The following is a 25,170-nucleotide window of genomic DNA, read 5'->3' as shown; positions in this document are numbered from 1 at the left end:
TAACTCCAAAATGTTTAAAATTAAATTCCCCATCCTCTAATATGACACATGGTATAGTACTTTTGTCACCCAAGGCAGCGGTTGGGGTCAAAGGTCAAAGGGGGTCACACAAATTCACATTTATATTGGAAAGTATTATGGACAACTTAACGCAAAAAAAAAAACAAAACGCAGAGAGGCTTTAATTGTTTTGGATTTGTTTGGCATCATGAAAGGACAAATCCATGAGATTTTGGGAGCGATCGGATCAAAGGTCAAGGTCACAAAAATGTCAACATCGTTTTTTCATGATGAAAACGGTTAATATGTTTCCGATTTACATCAAATTAACTCCAAATTGTTCAGTGTTCAATTCCCCATCTTCTGAAATGACACAAGGTATAGTACTATTGTCACCCGAGGTAGCGGTTGTGGGTCAAAGGTCATGGGGGTCACGAAATGCATATTTGTATTGAGATGCGTTGTGGACAACTTAATACAAAGGTAACTAGTGGCTGCGGCGAAGGTATGCGCTCTACGAGTGCCCGTTCTAGTTATCTTTTGGGACGTTTCATTTTGACGGTGCAGCCTCATGAGCGTGCCAAAGTGTGAAGCCTCGGCCTAGCGTCAGTTATACTGACATCTTCATTATTTATCAGACATCCTGTGGATGTAAATGAACACTCATTTTACTCTGCATGTGTTACACATCACGAGCAGCTAACTTCACCTCCCTGTGCCTTGCATTTATTGTTATTTTAAAAAAACGCTTCTGTACACCACCCTTGAGGCCCAGTTGCAAGTCACCATCTACATTTCCAATAGAAGATACGTAAGAGGAGATGAGGAATGTCAGTGGCGGGAGGGGAGGAGGAGGAGGGATGTAGGTTGCGGGAGAGGAGGAGGAGGAGGAGGGATGTAGGTGGCAGGAGGGAAGGAGGAGGAGGGATGTAGGTTGTGGGAGAGGAGGAGGAGGAGGAGGAGGGATGTAGGTGGCAGGAGGGGAGGAGGAGGAGGGAAGTAGATTGCGGGAGGGGAGGAGGAGGGATGTAGGTTGCGGGAGGGGAGGAGGAGGCAGAGGAGGGATGTAGGTAGTGGGAGGGGAGGAGGAGGGATGTAGTTGGCGAGAGGGGAGGAGAAGGAGGGATGTAGTTGTCGGGAGGGGAGGAGGAGACATGAAGTTGGCGGGAGGGGAGGGAAGCTGTGGTGTTTGTGTCGATAGTAAGGGGATATATGAAGTGAAGTGGTTTCAAGATTAAGACAGGTATTTATTTGTGTTTACCTGCACACAAAATATGGCATTCCTGCATTTCAAGTGTAAAAAATATTTCAATGTTTATCCTGACACAGATAACAATATTTTCAGTACCAAAAAACATTTACATCCTCTTTTGTAGGTAGTCTTCGATATAAAAAATAAATCTAGTTTGAATACACATCGTTATATTTTGACATGTTTTAACACTGGCCACGTGCAGCCGTCAATGCCTGGGCGTGCAATGACTGGGTACACGTTGTTGCAATTCAGTGGTATGTGTTGGCGAGCATTCCTCGCTGAACCAGGAAGTCGATGTGAGACGACCGTTGATGCTAAATAATGAAACAATGTGCCTGTGTGCTTGACAGTACACACATGATTATATATATATATATATATATATATATATATATATATATATATATATATATATATATATATACATATATATATATATATATAGACACACAACGACGTGCAAATTAAATTTAATTTTTAAGACGACTTTCAAAAGAGGATGAATATGTTTTGATCGTTGAAAATATTGTTGTCTGTGTCAGGATAAACATTGAAATAATTTCTACACTTAAAAGTTTAAATGCACAGGATTACCGACAAAGTGATGACATATACGCATGCACAGAGTGAGTACACGCACACACACACACACACACACACACACACACACACACACACACACACACACACACACACACACACACACACGCACACGCACACGCGCACGCGCACACGCACACGCACACGCACACGCACCCCCACACACACACACACGCACACGCACACGCACCCCCACTAAACACGCACACGCACACACGCACGCACGCACGCACACACACACACACACACACACACACACACACACACACGCACGCACACACACACACACACACACACACACACACACACACACACACACACACACACGCACACACACACACACACGCACACACACACACACACACACACACACACACACACACACGCACACACACACGCACACACACACACACACACACACACACACACACACACACGCGCGCGCGCACACCACACACACACACACACACCACACACACACACACACACACACACACACACGCACACACACACACCATACACACACACACACCGCTACTCGTTCCTCTGCCACCTCAGCGCAGAATATATTCAAGGCCTACACACACACACACACACACACACACACACACACACACACACACACACACACACACACACACACACACACACACACACACACACACACACACACACACACACACACACACACAGACATATATTCAAGGCCTACACACACACACACACACACACACACACACACACACACACACACACACACACACACACACACACACACACACACACACACACACACACACACACACACACACACACACACACATATACACACACACCATACATATACACACACACACACACACCATACATATACACACACACCATACATATACACACACACACACACACCATACATATACACACACACCATACACACACACACACACCATACATATACACACACCATACACACACACACGCACACACACACACACCACAATTGCGGTACAACACGGACGTCCATAAACACCTGGATCTGAGCTGCGCTTCCCAATTACTGCCTGAAGTACTTTTGTCTCTTCTTTTCCAACTTCCCCGTCCGCCATCTCAATAGAATCTTCATGAAATGTTGATCGATGAAACTCGAACGGTCCATACGTGCGGACAGATTTTCGGAAACGTGTGAACTTTATCTCCGGAGCCCGTTTTTCGTTCCTGTACTTAACTTCATCCTCACCTGCAGCTCGACTTCTGAAAGAAAAATGGTAACCAGTTCTCAGCATATACACCGCCCGACGAACGGCAGCACGATCACACCGCCAGCTCATTCAATGCAGCATCGTCACAAGCACAAGGATCTTGGAAGAGAAGGAGATTTTGACACAGGAGGTTGTAGGATGAGGAATACAAAACACCGACCACACACATCCACATTTTCATGAGATCCTCTCACGGACGCACACAATGAACATCGGTACAGGAGGTGGCCGTTCGGTCCATCATGCCTGCGCTGCACCAACCCCATGCAGTATCATCACCCCATCCACACACGAGCTTCCTGGTACCTACGGCCTACCATCCACGTTCGCCAACATCCCCATGTCCCTCCATCTCCAATACATCCAGTTACAAACCTAAATCCCATTTAAACTTATTCACCTCCTCTACCGCCACTACCTTTCCAGGGAGACCATTCCGTGCATTAACCACTCTCTGAGTTAAAGACCCATGCCTTACTCTTAACTTTCCTCTTCTGCACCCTCAAGATACAGCCCCTGGTCCAATAACTGTCCACTCTGCTGACAAACCCTCCTGCACTTATTACCCCACACGGGCGAAGCAAAAAGCAGGGTGACGCAACCACACTTGGCAAGTTCCCATCATGTACTGCCTTTTTGGCTGCTGGTTGCATCATTGGTTAGTATAGGGGTGTGGCTATGCCGCTGATGCAGTGCCCCTCATGCCAGTACACACTGGAGCTCATTTCGACGACCTCGGAAGGATGACGGGCTGAGTCAACCCCCTGGTGTTAATTCAGCGAACGACGTGTCTCAAACTCAGGACCCGAGGATCCCAAGCCGCCACCCGAACCGCTGAGCCAACACCAGGTTAACATGGCAAGTTGAAGGTGACAAAAAAACTCGTTCGGAGGAATTGAAAGTGGGGTCTTTTTTTAACCAAACGTGGTTGAAACGCTTTTCGACATCTTGACTAATCAGTTATGATAAGAAGGTTCCAAGTAAGACAACATGCATACATACATACAATCATACATACATACAATACATATACATATACACATACAGACATATACATATATATATATATATATATATATATATATATATATATATATATATATATATATATATATATATATATACATACACACATACATACAATACACACATACATACAATACACACATACATACAATAAATATACTGTTGTAGTTGACGAAATTCGCAAACCACCATTCAGGTCCCTTAGGTGAGATATCTCTGTAAGTATATGTGTAGTTAGGCCCAAACCCGTTGTCTAGAGGGAATAAATGTCATTCATGCGGGCTGCGACTCTTCAGGATAGCCGTTTTTCTTTTACTATCTTTATTTTGGACCAGCCGCCATTACTACCACCACCAACCACAACGCCGCTTCACAACAACAACCACCAACCACAACGCCGCTTCACAACAACGCCGCTTCACAACAACAACGCCGCTTCACAACAACAACCACCAACCACAACGCCGCTTCACAACAACAGCCACGACCTTTACCGTCACAACTCGCCACCGTCGCATCGCCACCATTCTCGCGCCACTTGTGGGCACCGATACTGGACTCGTGCGGGGCGCGCACCGAGCAGCGTGTTCAGAGACATCACAGACTTTCCGCAGAAAAACGGATCAAAAACGACTCACGCCCACTTTTGTTCCGTCCAATCGGCGAGCTGGGGCGAATTGACCCCGCCTCCAGGGCGTTGGAGTGAGGACGCTATATGCAAATTCATTGATCAAAAAGCATTCACGCCCACTTTTCCTCGGTCCAATGGGGAGCCAGTTAGAGAGGTGAAGGGTCGGAGGCAAAGGGTCAAGGGTGAAAGAGCGAAGCCACGGGGCTTATATAAACGGCTGCATTCGTCAGAAAAGACAGTTGTGCGGAGTTCAAGAGAGTCGTCGGTGGAGCTGGAAAGAAGTGGGAGAAGTCAAGAGTGAAGAGTTGGGGCGAGCCAAGAGAGGAGACGGAGAGGGCGAGTAGACGGAGCTGTGGAGAGGTGACGGCGGCGAAGGTGGACAAGGGGGTGCTCGCGTCGGTGCCGGAAGCTGCAGAGGGAGAGGCCAGTAACGCGACCGAGGTCGAGGAGGAGACGCTCGCCGCGGGACCCGAGACAGGGTGATATCCTCCTTCCCCCGAGCATCAACAACCCCCTCCTGTTTCCCCCCGCGTTGAGATAGTGCGACAAGGGGGCCCCTTTCCCACCCCCTACCAGACACTGTCCGCGAGGCCCGCGGAGTTGAGGTACCACCGCCACTTCGCGTCTCATCATCAGACGGGTAGGCACGACCCGGTCTCGGCCCCAGGTCCGCCTCATCCTGGAGGGTGGTTCTCTTTTCTTTTGCTTTAGGAATATGTGTTGTCGGCGCCGTCTGTGAAGCAAAATTGTATAAGTGTTGCCGTGTGCCCGGTAGTCGGTTAGATCTGCTTTGTTGCATTTGCTTTTTGTGTAATATTGCATTGTCTTCTTCTTTTACATGTGCTTTTGGTGGAATTGTATATGTGTGCTTTCCGTTCATCGCGAAATAAATGTGCTTCATGTTGAACTGTTTTCCTGCCTCGCTTCGTCTTTTCTTTCATTGAATCTCCATCTTGCTTCACGTAAAGGGTTGGTCGTGGGCTAAAACGCCCGATAATTAATCGAACCGTCGAGGCCGACGAATAACACCGCTCGGTTATCCCGATAGTACGGAACGGGTCGCTTAAAGTGGCCCGTGTCCGAAGTCGACCTGCGGCGAGGTGCGATCGCCCGGTCTACCCTCCGTGTGGGTACTTAGGTAGGTCGAATTTGGCGAGCAACCCTATCCCACGCGGGGGCCGATTGGCACGATCGTGGTGAGACCGAAAGGTCCACCCGTGACTGGTTCCCGGCGTTAGTCCGAGAGGGTCACGACTGGATTGTCCGTCCAGTGGGCGACGTGCCACGATTCGAGTTACGTGGCCGTCAGCACGCCGGCGGGCGCGAATCCGCAACACTGGTGTCAGGAGTGGGATATAAACTCATCGCCCTCCTCGCGGCACTGGTATCGGAGAACGGGAAAACGGGCTCTCCTGTCTCCAATTAAATTCACGGGTATCGGTCCAGGGGTGAGAGAAGCGACCCCCGATTCCCTCCAAATTACGAGCGAGCTAAATTAACCCTTCAAGAGAAGCAAGATGGCGTCTCAAGGCGAGCGGGAGCCGGGGGTATTAGAAATGTATGTAGAATGTGTAGAATCCATGGCTCAGGATGAAATCCCCGTGCAGGAAATGTTGGTTGTACAGGAAAACGAACTCGCCCAACTGAACCCAGAGCCCGAAATGGGTGCGGCAGCGGCCGCGGTGTATGACACCTCCCCTCCCCCTCTCCACCAAAACCCTTCCCCAACCCCTGCCGAAACGGCTCACCCAAGCGCACCCGACATGGCCCAGCTATTCACCATGCTGGCAAAGATGAATGCGGAAATGAAAAACGAAATGAAAGAAATGAACGAAAAGATGGATACAAACGCAAATGAAATTATAAACAAAATGAAAGGCATGAACAAGCAAATGAAGGAAGAAACGAAAAAGCTCCGGGGTGAGACGCAGAACATGGGCCGATGCCTGCAGGCGGGCATGAAGGCCGTTAGCAGGGAGCTCAAAATGGCGACTCCACGTGCAGGAGCGAACGAGCTGGGAGGGGGTGCAACGGCTGTCGGGCCCGCGGTGGAGGCGGGTAAAAAATAATTCGGGGGGCGTGTTGGGCGAGGGTCGTAACGGTGACCGAAAGGGAAAAATTAAATGGGGAGACCAAAACGTGTGAGACGAGACACGAGGTGACGACAAAGGAAATAAAAATAGTGGAGACAAGGGAGGTAAAGAGTGAAGAGGTGACTGAGTTGGCAGAGACACGGGAGATGGGAACGATAGAGGGAAGACTGCACGATGAAGACGGGGTAAGTGACGCACACACACACGGAGGTAGTGGAGGATAATGGGGGTGAGCTGGCAGACTGGGTGGAGGCCCGGTGCGAGCAGCGGGATACCCTCCTCCAGGAACGAAGGGAGGGAGTATGCCCCCTTGAGGCGAGTCACGACCAGGTGAGTTCGGTCGTGCTTTGCGAGGTTGAGGGGACGAGTGCTGCGGATAGGTGCACGGAGAGCTTGGGGGGTATAGAGGCCCCGGAGACCCTTGTGGGGACACGAATCCCCAGTGTGGTTGTCCCTGTGTGTGTGGTGCAAGGCGTGAGTGCGTCCCCGTGTGTGGAAGCGACCCCGTGTGTGAGTGGTGTGGTGGCGATGGTGCCGGAGTACGTGCTTCCCAGCACGCCGAGTGTGGATGAGGCACCGTGTGTGGAAGAGGCCGGGTGTGTGGATGAAACGGCCAGTGTGGATGAGGCACCGCGGTTGAGTGTCCCCGCGTGTGTGAGCGAGGGACGGTGTGTGGATGAAACACCGCGGTTGAGTGCCCCCGCGTGTGTGAGTGAGGCACGAGTGAGTGGAAGGCCGCGAGTGAATGGAGCACCACGTGTGAGTGGTATGGTTTATGCAAGGGAGACCGTGTGTGTGAGAGAGCGGTATGTGAGGGAGATGTCGGTTGGCATGCGGGAGCACGCAGCCGCGTCTCCCGGTGTGAGTTTAATGGTGTGGACTGTGTGCGTCGTAACACGCAGGTGTGCGTGGGTTGAATGGAGGCGACGACGGCGACATGTGAAGAAAGAAAGCCGAGTAGCGGCTGTAGTTGTTTCGGGGACCGTGCCGGGTTCACCCAGCAGTGAGCACGAAGTCCGTGCTGTGCAACGCACGAGGCCCCCACGTGCTCGCTTGCGATAGTGAAGTCCCGGTCCGGAAACGCCAGCGGTGGATTTGCCGATCCCGCGGACGGACAAAGTTTAGGCAGGATTATGGATTTGGACCGGACGGGTTCTCCACGCGATCGTGTGTGTTAAGCTCCAACGGGCAAAGCACATGTGTTCGCGTGGGGAACCACTCGAGACGTGGGGCTTGTTTTTTTTATGCGCACGGTGACGTCATGGCTGCACGTGAGGTTGGAATCCGGCAGGAGGGGTATCCCTGCCGGATGGTACCGTCCAAGGAGGGACGAGGTGCACGTGCAGCTGCATGACGTCACGGGTAGGTGCGAAATGCGCGAGCTGTGAGTTGCCGCGCTGGTGATGCGCATGGAAAAAAAAAACAAAAAAAAAACAAGCCTCACTTTCGGGTGCACAGGATTCCTGGGCAAGGGATGGAAGACCCCCTTAACCTGGGCACAGGATGGAAACTAGTTAGGGGGAAGGGTTAGCTTAGCTAGACCGACTTCATGGGGCAGGGGTAAGTCCTCATGGAGTCCGTGGAATGGATTAGTTAGAGGGATTGTAGCCAGATTTAGGTGGGGAAATTGATTAATGGGATTATTTGGAGACAGTGACTGACAGTGAATGTGTAGTGGGGACGTAGCTTAGCTACGTAGTGTTAAAAGGAACGTGCTGTAGTTTAAGGGACGACGTGGGAGCACGAGTTAGTTAGGGGATGTAGTGAGGAGGATGGCAGAGTTCAGCGGTGTGTGTGTTGAAGAGTTGGTGAGTTGTGTGGAGACATGTTGAGTGAGTGAGGCCAGCGGGTCTGTGTGAGTGGAGCGAATGAGGAATGCATGGTGCGATGAGTGATTGGGGGGAGGAGTGACTCCCGCCCAAGGGACCCCGGGGTCAGAGTAAAGTGAGTTAGGGGGTTAGTCAAATTGAAAAATGGAAGTCGTTTTGTTGTTTGTGGGGAAGTAGGCTCGAAACCCATTTGGAGGGGTGCAGGAGCCCTGTTGACAGGCTGGGAGCGTGGTGGCGAAAGGTGAGTACCGCTGAGTGGGTACCCCGGGCACCAGGCTAGTCGGCCGTGGTAGGCCAAGGGCCCATGGGGGGCCGGGATAGCGTAGTGGGCACGGGTGCGCCTGCTTGGTGCGGGGGCCCGGGGCGCCATTAGCCGCGTGGGCAGTGTTGTGGGCATGGGTGACCCTCGGAAAGGGGCCTGGGAAGCCAGCCTGCCACGTGTGCGTTGCAGGGGAGGTGCCATGGGGGGCACTCCCCGGTGTTAGGGAGCTGGTAGGCTCGGAGGCAGTGTAGTGCCCGGGGGTGCTATAGCTGGGGAATCGGCAGAGGGTCGTGCCTGCCAAAGGGAGCCACGTGTCCCAGCCATGAGACCGTGTGAGGGCACGGAGAGAAAATTGGGGGGGCGAGGCCCGAAATTGTGAGGACACCAACACAGGCGACGGGAATCTGGGTTGTTAGAACCAATAGTTTAAGCGCGAGGCGCTTGTTGAAAGCCCTGGGGTAGTTTAACAGTTAAATGGATAGGGTAGATTAGGAAGTGTACCCCTCCGCACCATCCATCCCCTCGCTCTCGTTGTGGGCCGCTGGACCCACTTTGGTTATAGATCGCTGAACTCTGGGGAGGCCATCCTGAGGCTTTAATTGGGCCTCGACACAGGACGTTAGCTCTCCCTTATTCCCCTCCGGGAAGGGAACGTAGGGGTTGGGAGTAGGCTAGGTGACAGGATAGGTTAGCCGAACAAAGACGATAAAGGGGGTTAGGGGACGATTTATAGTGGGGAAGTAAAAAAAATAATAAAAAAAATAAGTTGGGGCTAAATTGGGTTTTACAAATTAAGGGAGTGGGTATAGACAGTGACAGGCAAAGGTGATAGGTTGGGAGGGAGACCGTAGGGTAGGTCCGAGCCCGCCTTCCGAGTGGCCAGCACCACCGCACTCCCTCCACCAACCTCCACTGAACGGCAAAGGCTGGCCAACTTCATCTGCTGGCTGCGTTGCTGCAAGGCAAAGGCCGGCCCACTTCATTGACAGCTGCTGTGCTGCAAGGCCTGTGCCGGTCGGATCGTCTGCAGCTGTTTTCTGCAACGCCTGTGCCATCGGCTGGCCGTGTTTTGCTGCGAGGCCTGTGCCGGCTGGATCGTCTGCAGCTGCTGTGCTGCAAAGCCTGTGCCGGCCCACTTCATCTGCCGGCTGGCTGTTTTTCTTCAAGGCCTGTGCCGGCCAGTTCATCTGCCGGCTGTGTTAGCCTGCAACGGCCTTCTTCTGCGGGCTGTGTTTGCCTGCTGCCTTTGCCATGCCATGCCCACTGCCCCTGTTCACCAGCCCCGTTCAATTTTGCTCTGCCGCCCCCCCCTGTTCATTGCCATGTGCGCCAGGATCAGAAAGCAACAGTTTGCAAGCTGCGAGAACTGCCCTGTTGGCAGCTACAACACGGGCCTGCAGTGGCGGCCCGTGCACCGTGTTTGCGTCCAACCATTCATCCATCCATTCGTTGTGTTCATTGCGTGTGCCACTTGAGCTGGCACGGAGACTGCGTTTGTGCAGCCCATGCACTGTTGTGGTTCACTGCGTTCAGTTCAAAAGGGAAGGACTTGGACTGCGTGTGAGCAGCCGGCCACGTTCCCTGTCACCTGCATTGTTTTGAGCCAGAGACTGCATGCGAGCAGCCTGGCTCCCTGCTAACTGCTTTCTTTTTGCAGAGTTCATTGATCCTGGGCCATGGTTTAGTGTAAAATTTGTAAGTTAAGGTTAAGATGTACTGTAAATATGAGTGCGCCCCCGGCATGTTTGTCTTAGCGCCGGCAATTTTATTTAAGTCGTCCGTGTGAGTGAGTTTGTTTAAGTAGTTACTCAGCCCTCAGGTTATTTATTTTGGGGACACGAATACCATGAATGTCGCACTCAGGGATCCGTAGGTAAAATGTACTAGGGGAAAACTACACATGATGGCACACGAAAATTTGATGACTCGGGACGAGTCTGTAAAAAGGGGAGGGGGTAGTGTTGTGGTTGACGAAATTCGCAAACCACCATTCAGGTCCCTTAGGTGAGATATCTCTGTAAGTATATGTGTAGTTAGGCCCAAACCCGTTGTTTAGAGGGAATAAATGTCATTCATGCGGGCTGCGACTCTTCAGGATAGCCGTTTTTCTTTTACTATCTTTATTTTGGACCAGCCGCCATTACTACCACCACCAACCACAACGCCGCTTCACAACAACAACCACCAACCACAACGCCGCTTCACAACAATAACCACCAACCACAACGCCGCTTCACAACAACAACCACCAACCACAACGCCGCTTCACAACAACAACCACCAACCACAACGCCGCTTCACAACAACAGCCACGACCTTTACCGTCACAACTCGCCACCATCGCATCACCGTCATTCCCACGCCACTTGTGGGCGCCGATGCTGGACTCGTGCGGGGCGCGCACCGAGCAGCGTGTTCAGAGACATCACAGACTTTCCGCAGAAAAACGGATCAAAGACGACTCACGCCCACTTTTGTTCCGTCCAATCGGCGAGCTGGGGCGAATTGGCCCCGCCTCCAGGGCGTTGGAGTGAGGACGCTATATGCAAATTCATGGATCAAAAAGCATTCACGCCCACTTTTCCTCGGTCCAATGGGGAGCCAGTTAGAGAGGTGAAGGGTCGGAGGCAAAGGGTCAAGGGTGAAAGAGCGAAGCCACGGGGCTTATATAAACGGCTGCATTCGTCAGTAAAGACAGTTGTGCGGAGTTCAAGAGAGTCGTCGGTGGAGCTGGAAAGAAGTGGGAGAAGTCAAGAGTGAAGAGTTGGGGCGAGCCAAGAGAGGAGACGGAGAGGGCGAGTAGACGGAGCTGTGGAGAGGTGACGGCGGCGAAGGCGGACGAGGGGGTGCTCGCGTCGGTGCCGGGAGCTGCAGAGGGAGAGGCCAGTAACGCGACCGAGGTCGAGGAGGAGACGCTCGCCGCAGTACCCGAGACAGGGTGATATCCTCCTTCCCCCGAGCATCAGCAACCCCCTCCTGTTTCCCCCCGCGCTGAGATAGTGCGACAAGGGGGCCCCTTTCCCACCCCCTACCAGACACTTCCGCGAGGCCCGCGGAGTTGAGGCACCACCGCCACTTCGCGTCTCATCATCAGACGGGTCGGCCCGACCCGGTCTCGGCCCCAGGCCCGCCTCATCCTGGAGGGTGGTTCTCTTTTCTTTTGCTTTGGGAATATGTGTTGTCGGCGCCGTCTGTGAAATAAAATTGTATAAGTGTTGCCGTGTGCCCGGTAGTCGGTTAGATCTGCTTTGTTGCATTTGCTTTTTGTGTAATATTGCATTGTCTTCTTCTTTTACATGTGCTTTTGGTGGAATTGTATATGTGTGCTTTCCGTTCATGGCGAAATAAATGTGCTTCATGTTGAACTGTTTTCCCGCCTCGCTTCGTCTTTTCTTTCATTGAATCTCCATCTTGCTTCACGTAAAGGGTTGGTCGTGGGCTAAAACGCCCGATAATTAATCGAACCGTCGAGGCCGACGAATAACACCGCTCGGTTATCCCGATAGTACGGAACGGGTCGCTTAAAGTGGCCCGTGTCTGAAGTCGACCTGCGGCGAGGTGCGATCGCCTGGTCTACCCTCCGCGTGGGTACTTAGGTAGGTCGAATTTGGCAAGCAACCCTATCCCACGCGGGGGCCGATTGGCACGATCGTGGTGAGACCGAAAGGTCCACCCGTGACTGGTTCCCAGCGTTAGTCCGAGAGGGTCACGACTGAATTGTCCGTCCGGTGGGCGACGTGCCACGATTGGAGTTACGTGGCCGTCAGCACGCCGGCGGGCGCGAATCCGCAACAATACAATACATACATACATACATACTGTTACGGCTGCGGAAATTCGCAAACCACCATTGAGGTCCCCGTAGGTGCGATATCTTAAGTACATGTGTAGTTAGCCCCAAATCCGTTGTCTAGAGGGAATTTATGTGATCCATCCGGGCTGCGACGCTTTGAGTAAGTCGTTTTTCTTTCCCTATCTTGTATTTAAAACGGACGAAAACTGCCAACGATGCTGGTGGGTTTTTTTGCGCCATTCTTCTCCGCGCTTGGTGTGAGGGAGGAGAAGGGGGAGGGACAGCTTGCCACCGATTGGTGGATGACCAGCGTGAGGTGGTCGGGGTGAGGAAACGCTCCTCTTCGAGAACCCTCTCGAAGGAGGGTGGAGCCGAAAACGGGGGCGGAGTGAAGGGCGGAGCCCCAGGGGATAAAAAGTCGGACACGGAAGGAGCGCTGTTGTTGCTCTTGCTCTCTTCCTGTCTTCCGGCTCGCTCGTCCTCTTCTCTTTCTGGTGGCCGCTGGCCTGGTCTTTTGTGGGGCGGTCCCAAGACCCCGCTGGCGCGACGAAGCATCTGTGATTCCCCACACCGCGACCTCGAGCGACAACGTTTCCCCCCCCCCCTATCCGCGCTGGGATAGCGCCGGAAACTCCGTCCGTGGCGTCGAGCGGCCAACACGTGCCGGTGCGAGGCACGCCGGAGAGGACGCGCCTACCACGCCAGGGCACGGAGTCGCGGCCAGGCGTGACCACGTCGACGGATGTAGGAGAGAGGGACTCGACGGCCCAAAGGGAAGTCACCATTTATTTTCAGGGTTTTTGTGTGAATGTGTGTTGGCGCCGTGTCTTGTAAAGTAGAACTGTTTAAGTGTTTCCGTGTGTCGGTCTTATTCGGTTGTAGCTCTGCATTGTTGCTTTTGTTTGGGTTGATATATGTGCATTTTGACTGTTTGGCTGTATATGTGTACTCTCCATGCGTCGTGTAAATAAAGTGCTTGCATGTTGAACTGTGCCCGTTTCGCTTCGTCTCCTTCCTTTTAATTGACCCTCCATCCTGCTTCACGAAAAGGGTTCATAGTGGGCTTAATACGCCCGATAATTAATTGGAACCGTCGAGGCCGACGATAACACCGCTCGGTTATCACTGTAGCACGGAACGGACCGCTTAAGCGGTTCGTGTCCGGAGTCGGCCTGCGGCGAGGTACGATTGCCCGGTCGACCATCTGCGCAGGTACTTAGGTAGATCGAATTTGGCGAGTAACCCTATCCTGCGCGGGTGGGCAATTGGCACGGTCGTGGTGGGGTTAAACCCCCACGCGTGACGAGCTCCCGGCGTTGTTCCGAGAGGGTCACGACGGAATTGTCCGTTCTGATGGGCGAAGCGGCCGCCATTCAAGTCGAGCGGCCGATCGCACGCCGGCGGGCGCGAATTCGCAACACTGGTGTCCGGGAGTGGGATTCGAATCCCTCCCGCCTCCAAGCTAAATTCACGCGGAATCGGTCCAGGGGTGAGAGGAGCGACCCGCGATTCCCTCCAAATTAACCCGTTACGAGAAATAAGATGGAGTCTCAAGGCGAGCGGGAGCCGGGGCTATTAGAAATGGATGTAGAATGTGTAGAATCCATGGCCCAGGATGGAGACCCCGAGCAGGAAATGTTGTTTGTGCAGGAACAATTCCCCCCCCAACCGAACCCAGAACCCGAAATGGGCGCAGAGGCCACGGTGTATGACACCTCCCTTCCCCCCTCCGCCAAAACCCCCCGATCCTGGCTGAATCGGCTCAGCCGAGTGCACCCGACATGGCCCAGCCGTGCGCCATGCTGTCTGGAAATTAACGCAAATATGCAAGCAATGAATGTGAAGATGGATACAAGCACGAACGAAATGAAAGTAAATGCGCAGCAAATGAAGGAAGAAATGGAAGAGATGCGGGGTGAGACGCAGAACATGGGCCGAAGCCTGCAGGCGGGCATGAAGGCAATAACAACGGAGCTCAAAATGGCGACGCCACGTGTGGGAGCGAACGAGCTGGTGGGGAGTGCAACGGCTGTCGGGTCCGCAGTGTGGGCGGGTGAGAAAATAATTCGGGAGACGCGTTGTGCGAGACACGTGGAGGTAACGACGGAGAAAGTGACGGTGACCGAGAGGGAAAAATTAAATGGGGTGACAAACGTGTGAGACGAGACACGAGGTGACGGTAAAAGAAATAATAGTGGAGACAAGGGAGGTAATAGGTGAAGAGGTGACCGAGTTGGCAGAGACACGGGAGATAGAGAGTGAATTGGACGGGGTTAGTCACACACACACACACACACACACACACACACACACACACACACACACACACACACACACACACACACACACACACACACACACACACACACACACACACACACATACACATACACACACACAGTTAGTGGAAGACGATGAGGGTGAGCTCGCGGAGGGTGTGGGGACCTGGTGCAAGCAGCTCGATGGCCTCCTCCACGAACGAGGGGAGGGAGTATGCCCCCTTGAGGCGACTCACGACCAGGTAAGTTCGGTCGTGTCGAGCGAGTTCGAGGGGACGGGTGCTGTGGACAGGTGCACGCCGAGCTTGGGGGGGGTATGGAGGCCCCGGAACCCCTTGTGGTGGCGCGAGTCCCGGTGTGATTGTCCCCAGTGTGGTTACGAGTATTGTCCCGGTGTGTGTGGTGCAAGGTGTGAGTGCGCCCCCCGTGTGTGGAAGTGACCCCGTGTGTGAGTGGTGTGGTGGCAAGTGTGCCGAAGGGCGTGCTTCCCAGCACGCCGTGTGTGGATGAGGCACCGCGGGCGAGTGCCCGCGCGTGTGAGTGGTATGGTTTGTGTGAGGGAAATGGCACGAGTGAGTGAATGGCCGAGTGCGAGGGAGACCGTGTGTGTGAGAGAGCGGTATGTGAGGGAGATGACGGTCAGCATGTGGGAGCATGCAGCCGCGTCTCCCGGTGTGAATGTGATACAATGGTGTGTGAGTGTCGTAACACGTAGGTGTGCGTGTGTTGAATGGAGACGACGACGGCGACAGAGAGACAGGGGCCAGGTAGCGGCCGAAATTTCAATGGGGACCGCGCCGGGTTCACCCAGCGGTGAGCGTGCGGTCCGTGCTCTGCGACGCACGAGGCCGCCACGTGCTCGCTTGCGGGAGTGAAACCCGGTCCGGAAACGAGCGCGGTGAATGTTGCCGATCCCGCGACGGACAAAGTTTAGGCAGGATTATGGATTTGGACCGGATGGGTTCTCCATGCGGGCGGGTGTGTTAAGCTCCAACGGGCAGAGCACATGTGTTCGGTTGAGGAACCCCTCGAGACGTGGGGCTTGTGTTTTTTTATGTGCCGGGTGACGTCATGGCTGCGTGTATGGTTGGAATCCGGCAGGAGGGTGAATCCCTGCCGGATGGTGCCGTCCAAGAGGGACGAGGGACTCGAACAGCTGCCATGACGTCACGCCAAAGGTGCGCGGCTGTGAATTGCCGCACTGGTGCACAGGTTGCGAGTTGCCGAGCTGGTACTGCGCAATGGAAAAAAGAAAGCAAGCCTTGCTTTCGGGTGAACAGGATTCCCGGGCAAGGGGTGGAAGTCCCCCTGGCCTGGGCAGAGGATGGGCACTAGTTATAGGGAAGGGTAAGCTTAGCTTGACCGGCTTCATGGGGCAGGGGTAAGTCCTCATGGGGCCCGTGGAATGGATAAGGTAGAGGGATGTTAGTTGAAATTTAGGTTGGGAAATGTTTTTTTTTATTTCGAGGACATGGACAGACTTGTGAGTGTGTAGAGGGGACGTAGTTTAGCTACGTAGTGTTAAAAGGAACGTGCTGTAGTGTAAGGGATGACGTGGGAGCATGAGGTAGTTAGGGAAAGTAGTTAGAAGGATGGCAGAGTTCAGCTGTGTGTGTGTTGAAGAGTTGGTGAGTTGTGGGTTGTGAAGTAGAAGCATGTGCTTGGTGAGTGAGTGAGGCCAGCCGGTCTGAGTGAATGGAGTGATTGTGGAATGCATGGTGCGATGAGTGATTGGGGGGAGGAGTGACTCCCGCGCAAGGGACCCCGGGGTCAGTGTAGAGTGAGTTAGTTAGTTAGTGAGTTAGTTAGGGTTAGTCAAATTGACAAAATGGAGGTCGTTTTGCTGTTGGTGGGAACGTAGGCTCGAAACCCATTTGGAGGGGTGCAGGAGCCCTGTTGACAGGCTGGGAGCATGGCTGCGAATGGTGAGTATCGCTTCGTGGGTACCCCCGGCACCGGGTTAGTCGGCCGCGGTAGGCCAAGGGTCCATAGGGGGCCGGGATAGCGTAGTGGGCACGGGTGGGCCCGCATGATGCGGGGCCCGGGGCGGCGTTAGCCGCGTGGGCAGTGCATTGGGCACGGGCACCCACGGAAGGGGCCAGGGGCACCAGCCTGCCACGTGTGCGTTTCAGGGGAGTCGCCATGGAGGGCACTCCCCGGTGTTTAGGGAGCTGGTAGGCTCAGAGGCAGTGTAGTGCCCGGGGGTGCCATAGCTGGAGAATCGGCAGAGGGTAGTGCCTGCCAAGGGGAGCCACGCGTCCCAGCCATGAGACCGTGTGAGGGCACGGGAAGAAAATTGGGGGGGGGGGCGAGGCCCGAAATTGTGAGGACACCAACACAGGCGACGGGAATCTGGGTTGTTAGAACCAATAGTTTAAGCGAGAGGCGCTTGTTGAAAGCCCCGGGGTAGTTTAGGTTAATAATGTTAGGGTAGATTAGGAAGTGTACCCCTCCGCACCATCCATCCCTTCGCTTGTTGTGGGCCGCTGGACTCATCGTGGTGAAGTTAGATCGCTGAAATCTTAGGAGGCCATTCTGAGGCTTTGTTGGGCCTTGACACAGGACACTAGCTCTCCCTTATTCCCCTCTGGGAAGGGAACGTAGGGGTTGGGAGTAGGCTAGATGACAATAGGTTAGCCGGACAGACGATAAAGCGGGTTAGGGAGACGAATTTATAGAAGGGACAATAAAAAAGAATAAAATAAAACAAAAAGATAAGTTGGGGCTAAATTTGTTTTGTTTGCAAACTAAGGGAGTGGGTATGGACAGAGACAGGCAAAGGCGATAGGTTGGGAGGGAGACAGTAGGGTAGGTCCGAGGCCCCCTTCCGAGAGGCCAGCACCACCGCACTCCCTCCACGAACCTCATTACTGCAAGACCTGTGCTGGTCATTCATCTGCCGGCTGTTTTGCTGCAAGGCCTGTGCCGGCCAGTTCATCTGCCGGCTGTTTTGCTACAAGGCCTGTGCTGGTCAGTTCATCTGCCGGCTGTTTTACATGAAGGCCTGTGCCGGCCAGTTCATCTGCCGGCTGTTTTGCTACAAGGCCTGTGCCGGTCAGTTCATCTGCCGGCTGTTTTGCTTCAACGGCCTTGTTTTGCCTTGCCATGCCTTGTGTGCCTGCTTTTGCCTTGACCCCATGCCTACTAGCCCTTTTTGTTGCATTTGCTCCATCCATCCATCACCATGTGCACCAGGATCATCGCGCGTTCTGCAGGGACTGCCCTGTAGGCAGCCGCATCACGGGACTGCATTGAGCAGCCCGTGCACCGTTTTGTTTGCTTGCGTCAGTGCCCATCCATTTTTCTGCAGGGACTGCCTTGCAGGCAGCCGCACAAAAAGACTGCATTTGTGCACCCGTGCACCGTTGTGTTCACTGCGCTCATTTCAAGGGGGGAGGCCTCGGACTGCATTGGTGCAGCCGGCCACATTCCCTGTCACCTGCATTTGTTTCATGAGCCAGAGACTGCGTTTGAGTAGCCTGGCTCCCTGCATCACAAAATGGCCAGTGGGATGACATTGTCATGTGCCTTTCTTTTCCCACAGAGTCCTGGGCCATGGTGTAGTGTACAATGTATAAAGTTTAAGTTAAGGGTAAAATTGTGCATGAGTTGTGCCCCCCTCACATGTGTCGTAGCGCCGGCAATTTATTTAAGTCGTCTGCATGAGTGGGTTTGTTTCGTTAGTTACTCAGCCCGTAGGTTATTTATTTTTGGGACACGAATACACAAAATGTCGCACTCAGGGATCCGAAGATAAAACGTACTAGGGGAAACTTACACATGATGGCACACGAAAATTCGACTACTCGGGACGAGTCTGTAAAAAGGGGAGGGGGTAGTGTTACGGCTGTGGAAATTCGCAGAACACCATAAAGGTCCTTAGTTCAGTTAGATCGAAAAGTCTGTGTTCAGTTAGATTTCCCCACCATTGTTTAATGGGACTTATTCGTGTTATCAGGGCTGTGGTCTTTGAGTTAGCCGTTATTCTTTGCAATCGTTATTTTGGACCAACCACCAACCAGAACGCCAGCCACAACAACCACAACCAACTTCTCCACAACCGCCGACATCTCCATGAACGCCAAAGGGGAACAACAACTCCCGCTCCGATTTCTCTGGTAAACAAGATTGACGGTTGGGAAACAACAACTAATCCAGCCGATCTCTGTTGGAATGTCCCCACCCTCCGCGCGCCGCAAAGGGAGGGGCGGGGCACCGGGGGAATAAAAGGGCACGCAGAGCGCCAAGGGCACGGTCGGTCGGGTGGAAGAGTGTCTGTCGGGTGGAAGAGTGTCTGTCGGGGTTCGCAGATGCCAAGGAGCTGCGTGGAGGTCTGGGCTCGTGTCAGAGTCGGGAGCTTGGAGCAGTCAGTCGGGGGAGGTCTGGGCGTCGCGAAGGAGATGTGGGCTGGAGGCACAACCCTGCCTGCCGTGTCGCGCAAGCTGGCGCGTTTGTGTGGGGAGAGCCGGAGAGAGCGCTCCTGCCACGGGGAAGGTGTGCGAATAATTGCCGTGGGGACGGGATGTCGCGACTCGCCCCATCAAGGCACCACGAGGGTGCAGGTAACCTGCATGGTCTCGTGGGACTCGTTCGGTCTGCCAAGTCCCGCGCCATAAAGGCCTACGGGCCCAGCCTGTCCCCCTTGTCTATGAGGGTGGTCTTTTCTTTGTTTCTTTGTGTGAATGATGTGGCGCCGAGTCCCGACAAGTAGAACTGTTAAGTGCCTGTGACTAATAACTAAACAATAGTCGGTTGTAGTGCTTTGTCCTTGCTCGTATTTTGAGCCCGTCCCACGCATTGCTTGTTTGGTTGCATGACTGCATGCGTGTTTCATCAATCAATTGCATTTATTGTTGCTTTCCTGTGTGTGTGTGTGTGTGTGTGTGTGTGTGTGTGTGTGTGTGTGTGTGTGTGTGTGTGTGTGTGTGTGTGTGAGACCATGACCTCCCCACAGTGTGTGTGTGTGTGTGTGTGTGTGTGCATGTGCGTGTGTGACCATGACCTCCTCCCCACAGTGTGTGTGTGTGTGTGTGTGTGTGTGTGTGTGTGTGTGTGTGTGTGTGTGTGTGTGTGTGTGCGTGACCATGAGCCGCTCCCCACAGTGGGTGTGTGTGCGTGTGGGTGTGCGTGTGCGTGTGTGTGTGTGTGTGTGTGAGACCATGACCTCCTCCCCGCAGTGTGTGTGTGTGTGTGTGTGTGTGTGTGTGTGTGTGTGTGTGTGTGTGTGTGTGTGTGTGTGTGTGTGTGTGTGTATGTGTGTGACCATGACCTCCTCCCCACAGTGTGTGTGTGTGTGTGTGTGTGTGTGTGTGTGTGTGTGTGTGTGTGTGTGTGTGTGTGTGTGTGTGTATGTGTGTGACCATGACCTCCTCCCCACAGTGTGTGTGTGTGTGTGTGTGTGTGTGTGTGTGTGTGTGTGTGTGTGTGTGTGTGTGTGTGTGTGTGTGTGTGTGTGTGTGTGTGTGTGTGTGTGTGTAGAAATAAATGTGCTTCTTTAAATGTTAACCCGTTCGTCGTGTCCTCTTTCCCCTATTGAAGTGCCATCTTGTATTGCAGAATATTAGTTGGCTTTTAAATAACCGATAATTGGAATCGGGTCTGGCGATAATACCCGCTCGGTTATCCCAGAACGGAACGGACCGCTTAAGTGGTTCGTGTCCAAACAGGCCTCCGCCGAGGTACGACTTCTCGGTAGGTTACCCGCGCGAGTACTTGGGTATATCGATATTCGGCGATTGACCCTATTTCGCGCGGGTAGAATACAGACTGGGCCATGGTGTGCGTTGAAGGCACACCCGTGACTGGTTCTCGGCGTTGTTCCGGGAAGTCGCGACTGCATTGTCCGTTCGGTGGACGTGCGGCTGCTACCCAGGTCAAAAAACCAGTAAAGACCAGTAGCTTACTGGTCAACTGGTACCAGTTGAAAACCAGTAGCCAACTGGTACCAGTAAAGCCAGTTGGTTTCTTACTGGTTTTAATATGGAAATTGGAATAGAGTGATATATTACCAGTTGAAATACATGTATTTAACTAACTGGTATCAACTGGGACCAGTACATTGTAACTGGTATCAACTGGGAGACCAGTACATTGCAACTGGTATCAACTGGGACCAGTACATTGCAACTGGTATCAACTGGGACCAGTACATTGCAACTGGTATCAACTGGGACCAGTACATTGCAACTGGTATCAACTGGAACCAGTAAGACTTTTACTGGTACAAATATGAGCTACTGGTTTTTTCAACTGGGAAATTGGAATTCTGACTGAATTTAACTGGTACCAGTTGAAACCAATATAGACCAGTTAAAGACCAATTAGAACCAATAGAGACCAGTTGAAAATGTGTACTGGTTTTAACTGGTTTTTCGACCTGGGTATTAGTGAAAAGTGGTCGTTCGCATGCTGGGCGGGCATAGATATCGTTGCAATACATACATACATACATTCAAATACGTACAATACAAATACATACAATACATGTCAGGAGTGGGACGACGAACTCTCCGCTTCCACCTCCGTAAATTTGCAGAACACCAATTGTGTTAACAATTGGTAGTCGGGAGCGGGATATTTGGATCAGTGGTGCATTTTGCACTCTGGACATTGGTTACAAAAAAAAAACGGTCCAAATTTTATTTTATTTTATGCTTGAGCGGATCGGAGGAAAAACTTGCAAATTATAAAGAAAATGGCGGCACGACACGAAGCGGGAGTGGGCTAATTATAGCGTAACGAGCCGCAAGGCACGAAGGAAATGCTCTCGCCCACCGGTTCAGGCCACGTGGACACGGTATACGCCGGGGCAGACGAATCGGGACGCCGGCGCATACATTGGCAAGCTTCAGACACAATCGTCTGAGGCCTTGGAGCGGTGGAGGAGTGGTGATGACTGTATAGAGGAAGTGCATTCGTTTGCCATTGAATTGGACCAGGCACGGCGGCGCACAGACAAGGTTCAGGAGGATTGTGTGCATGGGGAATCACAACAATTGGCCGATGCACAGGAACGAATTTGGGGGCTGGAAGAGGACTTGGCCAACGCAGACTGGGTTCATGAGGATTATGTGCACACGGCTTCACAACGATTGGCTGATGCACAGGAACAAATTCAGGAGCTGGAAGAGGACTTGGCCAACACAGTCGAGGGACTACGTGGAGAAAAGAATAACGTAGAGTGGCTTACCATTGTGTTGGAACAGGAGAAGAGCGAACGGAATAAAAGAAAAGAGGAGGAGCAAATTAGTAACTCCTCGGATAGGAAGAGCTTGGAGGAACAATGGGAAACAAAGGTGGAAGAGGAAAAACGGAAACACGATTTGGAATTGAAACAATTGAAGGAAGAGGTAAGATCAGGCAATCAGATAAGAGAAAGCCGAGAACAGAAGATAAAAGGAGAGAAATATCTGGAGCAAAGGAAGGAAGAATTGTTGGAAAAGACAAGACAGTTCAAAGAACGACAGGGAGAAATGAGGAAAGTTGAGGGGAGTACCCATAAGTTGGAACAAGAGAAGAGCAAACTGAACAAAAGAATAGAGGAAGAGCAAATTAGTAATTCTCGGGATAGGAAGAACTTTGAAGAAGAATGGAAAACAAAGCTGGAAAAGGAAAAACGGAAAAAGACAAAGCTGGAAAAGGAAAAACGGGAACATGATTTGGAATTGGAAGTACTGAAGGAAGAGGTAAGATCAGGCAATCAGGAAAGAGAACAGAAATATCAGGAACACCGAAAGGTATACGGTAAGAAAAGGACGAATTGAGGGAGGAAGCACATCGAAAGAGGTGCGGAAATGAGCAAGAGAATGGATGAAATGAGGGAGGAAGCATGCAAATTGAGAGAGGAATTATGGAAAAAAAACTTCTGAGTTACAGAAACACCAAAACAAAGAGATTGAATTACAAAACGAACTGAGGATGCTAAGGGAGGAAAGAAAGAGAATGGAGAATGAAACGTTAAGGAACCACACTGTGCAGATCGAACAGCGAGAAGCCGAAGCAAGATTAAAGAATGAGATGCAAGGAAGAGTAGTGAAAACAACGAATGAGACAGGAGGGGGAGATCAGCCAATTGAAGGAAGTGACGAGATTGGAGAATGAAGAACAAGAGAGACAGTGGGATAGAAAACAAAAAGAACATGAATTTGAGGTTTACCAGCTAAAGGAGAGAGCAAGGTTGGAGTACGAGGAGATAGTGAAAGAACAACGAATGAAGCAGGAAAGGGAGATCAACCAATTGAGGGAAGCGATGAGATTGGAGAAGGAAGAACAAGAGAGACGGTGGGATAAGAAACAAAAAGAACAAGGAATGAAACAGGAAAAGGAAATCAACAAATTGAAGGAAACGATGAGATTGGAGAATGAAGAACATGAGAGACGGTGGGATAGAAAAGAAAACGAATTTGAAACTGACCAACTCAAGGAGAGAGCAAAGTTGGAGTCCACGGAGATGGAAAAAACTCCGGAAAGATAACGAACAACTAAAAAGGCTCGGAGAGGAAGAACGACTCAAAGGGCAAAGAAAATGAAGTCGGGAAGTAGAACAGTACAATAATGTGGGATGTGTGATATCACCACAGGGAGTAATGTTAGTGGTGCGGGACTTGATTGACATCACTCGTTGGATGACACCACAATTAGAGCAAACCCTGGTGATGGAGACATTGAGGGAGCATGTGGGGTTGTTGACGAGTGAGATACATTTTGAGCACGTCCAGCATGTGGAGCTGACAGCCCCGGAGGAGTATGGCGAACCGATGATGAGTAACCTGCTGGAGAGAAGCGACCGGACAGAGGTGACTGGAACGAAGCAGGTACGTGGGCACATGCATTCATGGTGCGGACGATGAGCTTAAGGTAGGAATTGAATTTTATGTCAACGAAGAGACTCTGTCCGATGGGGGTGCACGTATGTGTGACCCCTGAAGGTGTGTGTGGAGTGCCTGTAAACGAATGCTGTGAGCCCACAGTCCAGACTACAGCACCGGTATGTGTTGCCGAGGCCGAAGTGTGTGTGGGTATTCACCTGGCGGTCGAGAATGTATCCCTGGAGTGTGAGGCAGTTGGTCAGTACACAGGCAAGGTTGAAGGTGTGGAATGTGAACACATAACCTTGGAATGTGTGCAGCCTGCTGTGTGTGGGAGTCCTGAGCATGGAATGAGTGGTGGCAAAGGAAATAGGTTTCAGGTGGAAGGGGAAATAGAAATGCCACCATGACAGAACTTGAGCCAGGAGACGGAAACCATAATGGACAGCTCCGCTTGGGTTCTTACAGAGTTGGAAGTGTTGCATCCAGGAGCAGTTTTAGATTGGATTTTAGAATTCCAATTTACAAAATGGATTTTAATTTCTCTACCAGCCTCACAGGAACTTTGGGGTTGAGCGCAGATGAGTAGCAGGCGGCACTGGCGTGTGTCACTTGGTCTTCGGACCTTTCTGAGCACACTAGTGGTTTGGCAAGCTGAGTGGAGTTTATCTGTCTTGAGAGAGTTGTGGAGAAGAGGGGGAGGCCATTCCACTGACTGGGGTTCACCTGATTTCCGTGAACCCTGGAGAAGAGGGGGAGGCCGCTCCACCGATCGGGGTTTACCTGATTTCCTTGAACCCTGGAGAAGAGGGGGAGGCCGTTCCACCGATTGGGGTTTACCTGACTTCCGCGAACCCTGGAGAAAGGGGGGGCGGGAGATCACAGCCCCCATTGAGGCGTGACCCCCTTGAGCCATGGCGGAAAGGCGGCGGGGTCATGTAATGGGTACTGAGGGATTCGTTCCCTCACTCCCCTTCCAATGAGCCAAAGAAGTAGGCCATATGGGGATGTAAGAAATTTTGATTGGAAATTGTACCGAAGGTGATTGCAAATTGGGAGATGACAGAAGGCATAAGAGTGGCACGAGTGGATTGGGATGATTACTGGAAAAAGTGGTGGAGACATTACAGGCAGAGCGTTAAACACACCTGAAACAAGTGGATGACAAAGAGTGGCTTGTTTGAGGGAAGACTGAAATTCCTGGTTGGAACCATACAGAGGTTCATGGGGCTGGTGAAGAGATTTGAATGTTTCATTTAAACTTTTGGAAATAAACCATGAGGGCAGTATGGAGGAGGCCAGCGGACGACGGACATAGTGACAAATTAATTGGGGT

At 52.1% G+C, this 25,170-nt stretch overlaps 1 protein-coding gene across 3 annotated transcripts in view; it reads right to left on the bottom strand.

The window, feature by feature from the left end:
* The window catches only part of ENGASE (endo-beta-N-acetylglucosaminidase), a 39,053-nt gene extending 35,455 nt beyond the window's left edge, over window positions 1-3,598 (bottom strand). The window contains exons 1-2 of one of the 3 annotated variants that reach the window (XM_085856209.1): window positions 3,317-3,598; window positions 2,886-3,106 (exon numbers count right to left, since the gene is read on the bottom strand). In XM_085856209.1, coding sequence (XP_085712335.1) covers window positions 2,886-3,106; window positions 3,317-3,327 — 232 coding nt within the window. In that variant the 5' untranslated portion in view covers window positions 3,328-3,598. Of the gene's footprint in view, window positions 1-2,885; window positions 3,154-3,316 lie in introns of those variants that run through there. The other 2 variants (XM_085856208.1, XM_085856207.1) reach the window with 2 other exon arrangements.
* Between the last annotated feature and the right edge of the window lie 21,572 nt (window positions 3,599-25,170).

This window comes from Eptatretus burgeri, chromosome 15 (assembly GCF_056783735.1).
Source record: "Eptatretus burgeri isolate ZD-2024b chromosome 15, Ebu_testis_v1, whole genome shotgun sequence".
NCBI classification, from domain to species: Eukaryota; Metazoa; Chordata; class Myxini; order Myxiniformes; family Myxinidae; genus Eptatretus; species Eptatretus burgeri.
The sequence above is the reverse complement of the archived record's forward strand: the minus strand, read 5'-3'. Positions and strand labels throughout refer to the sequence as shown.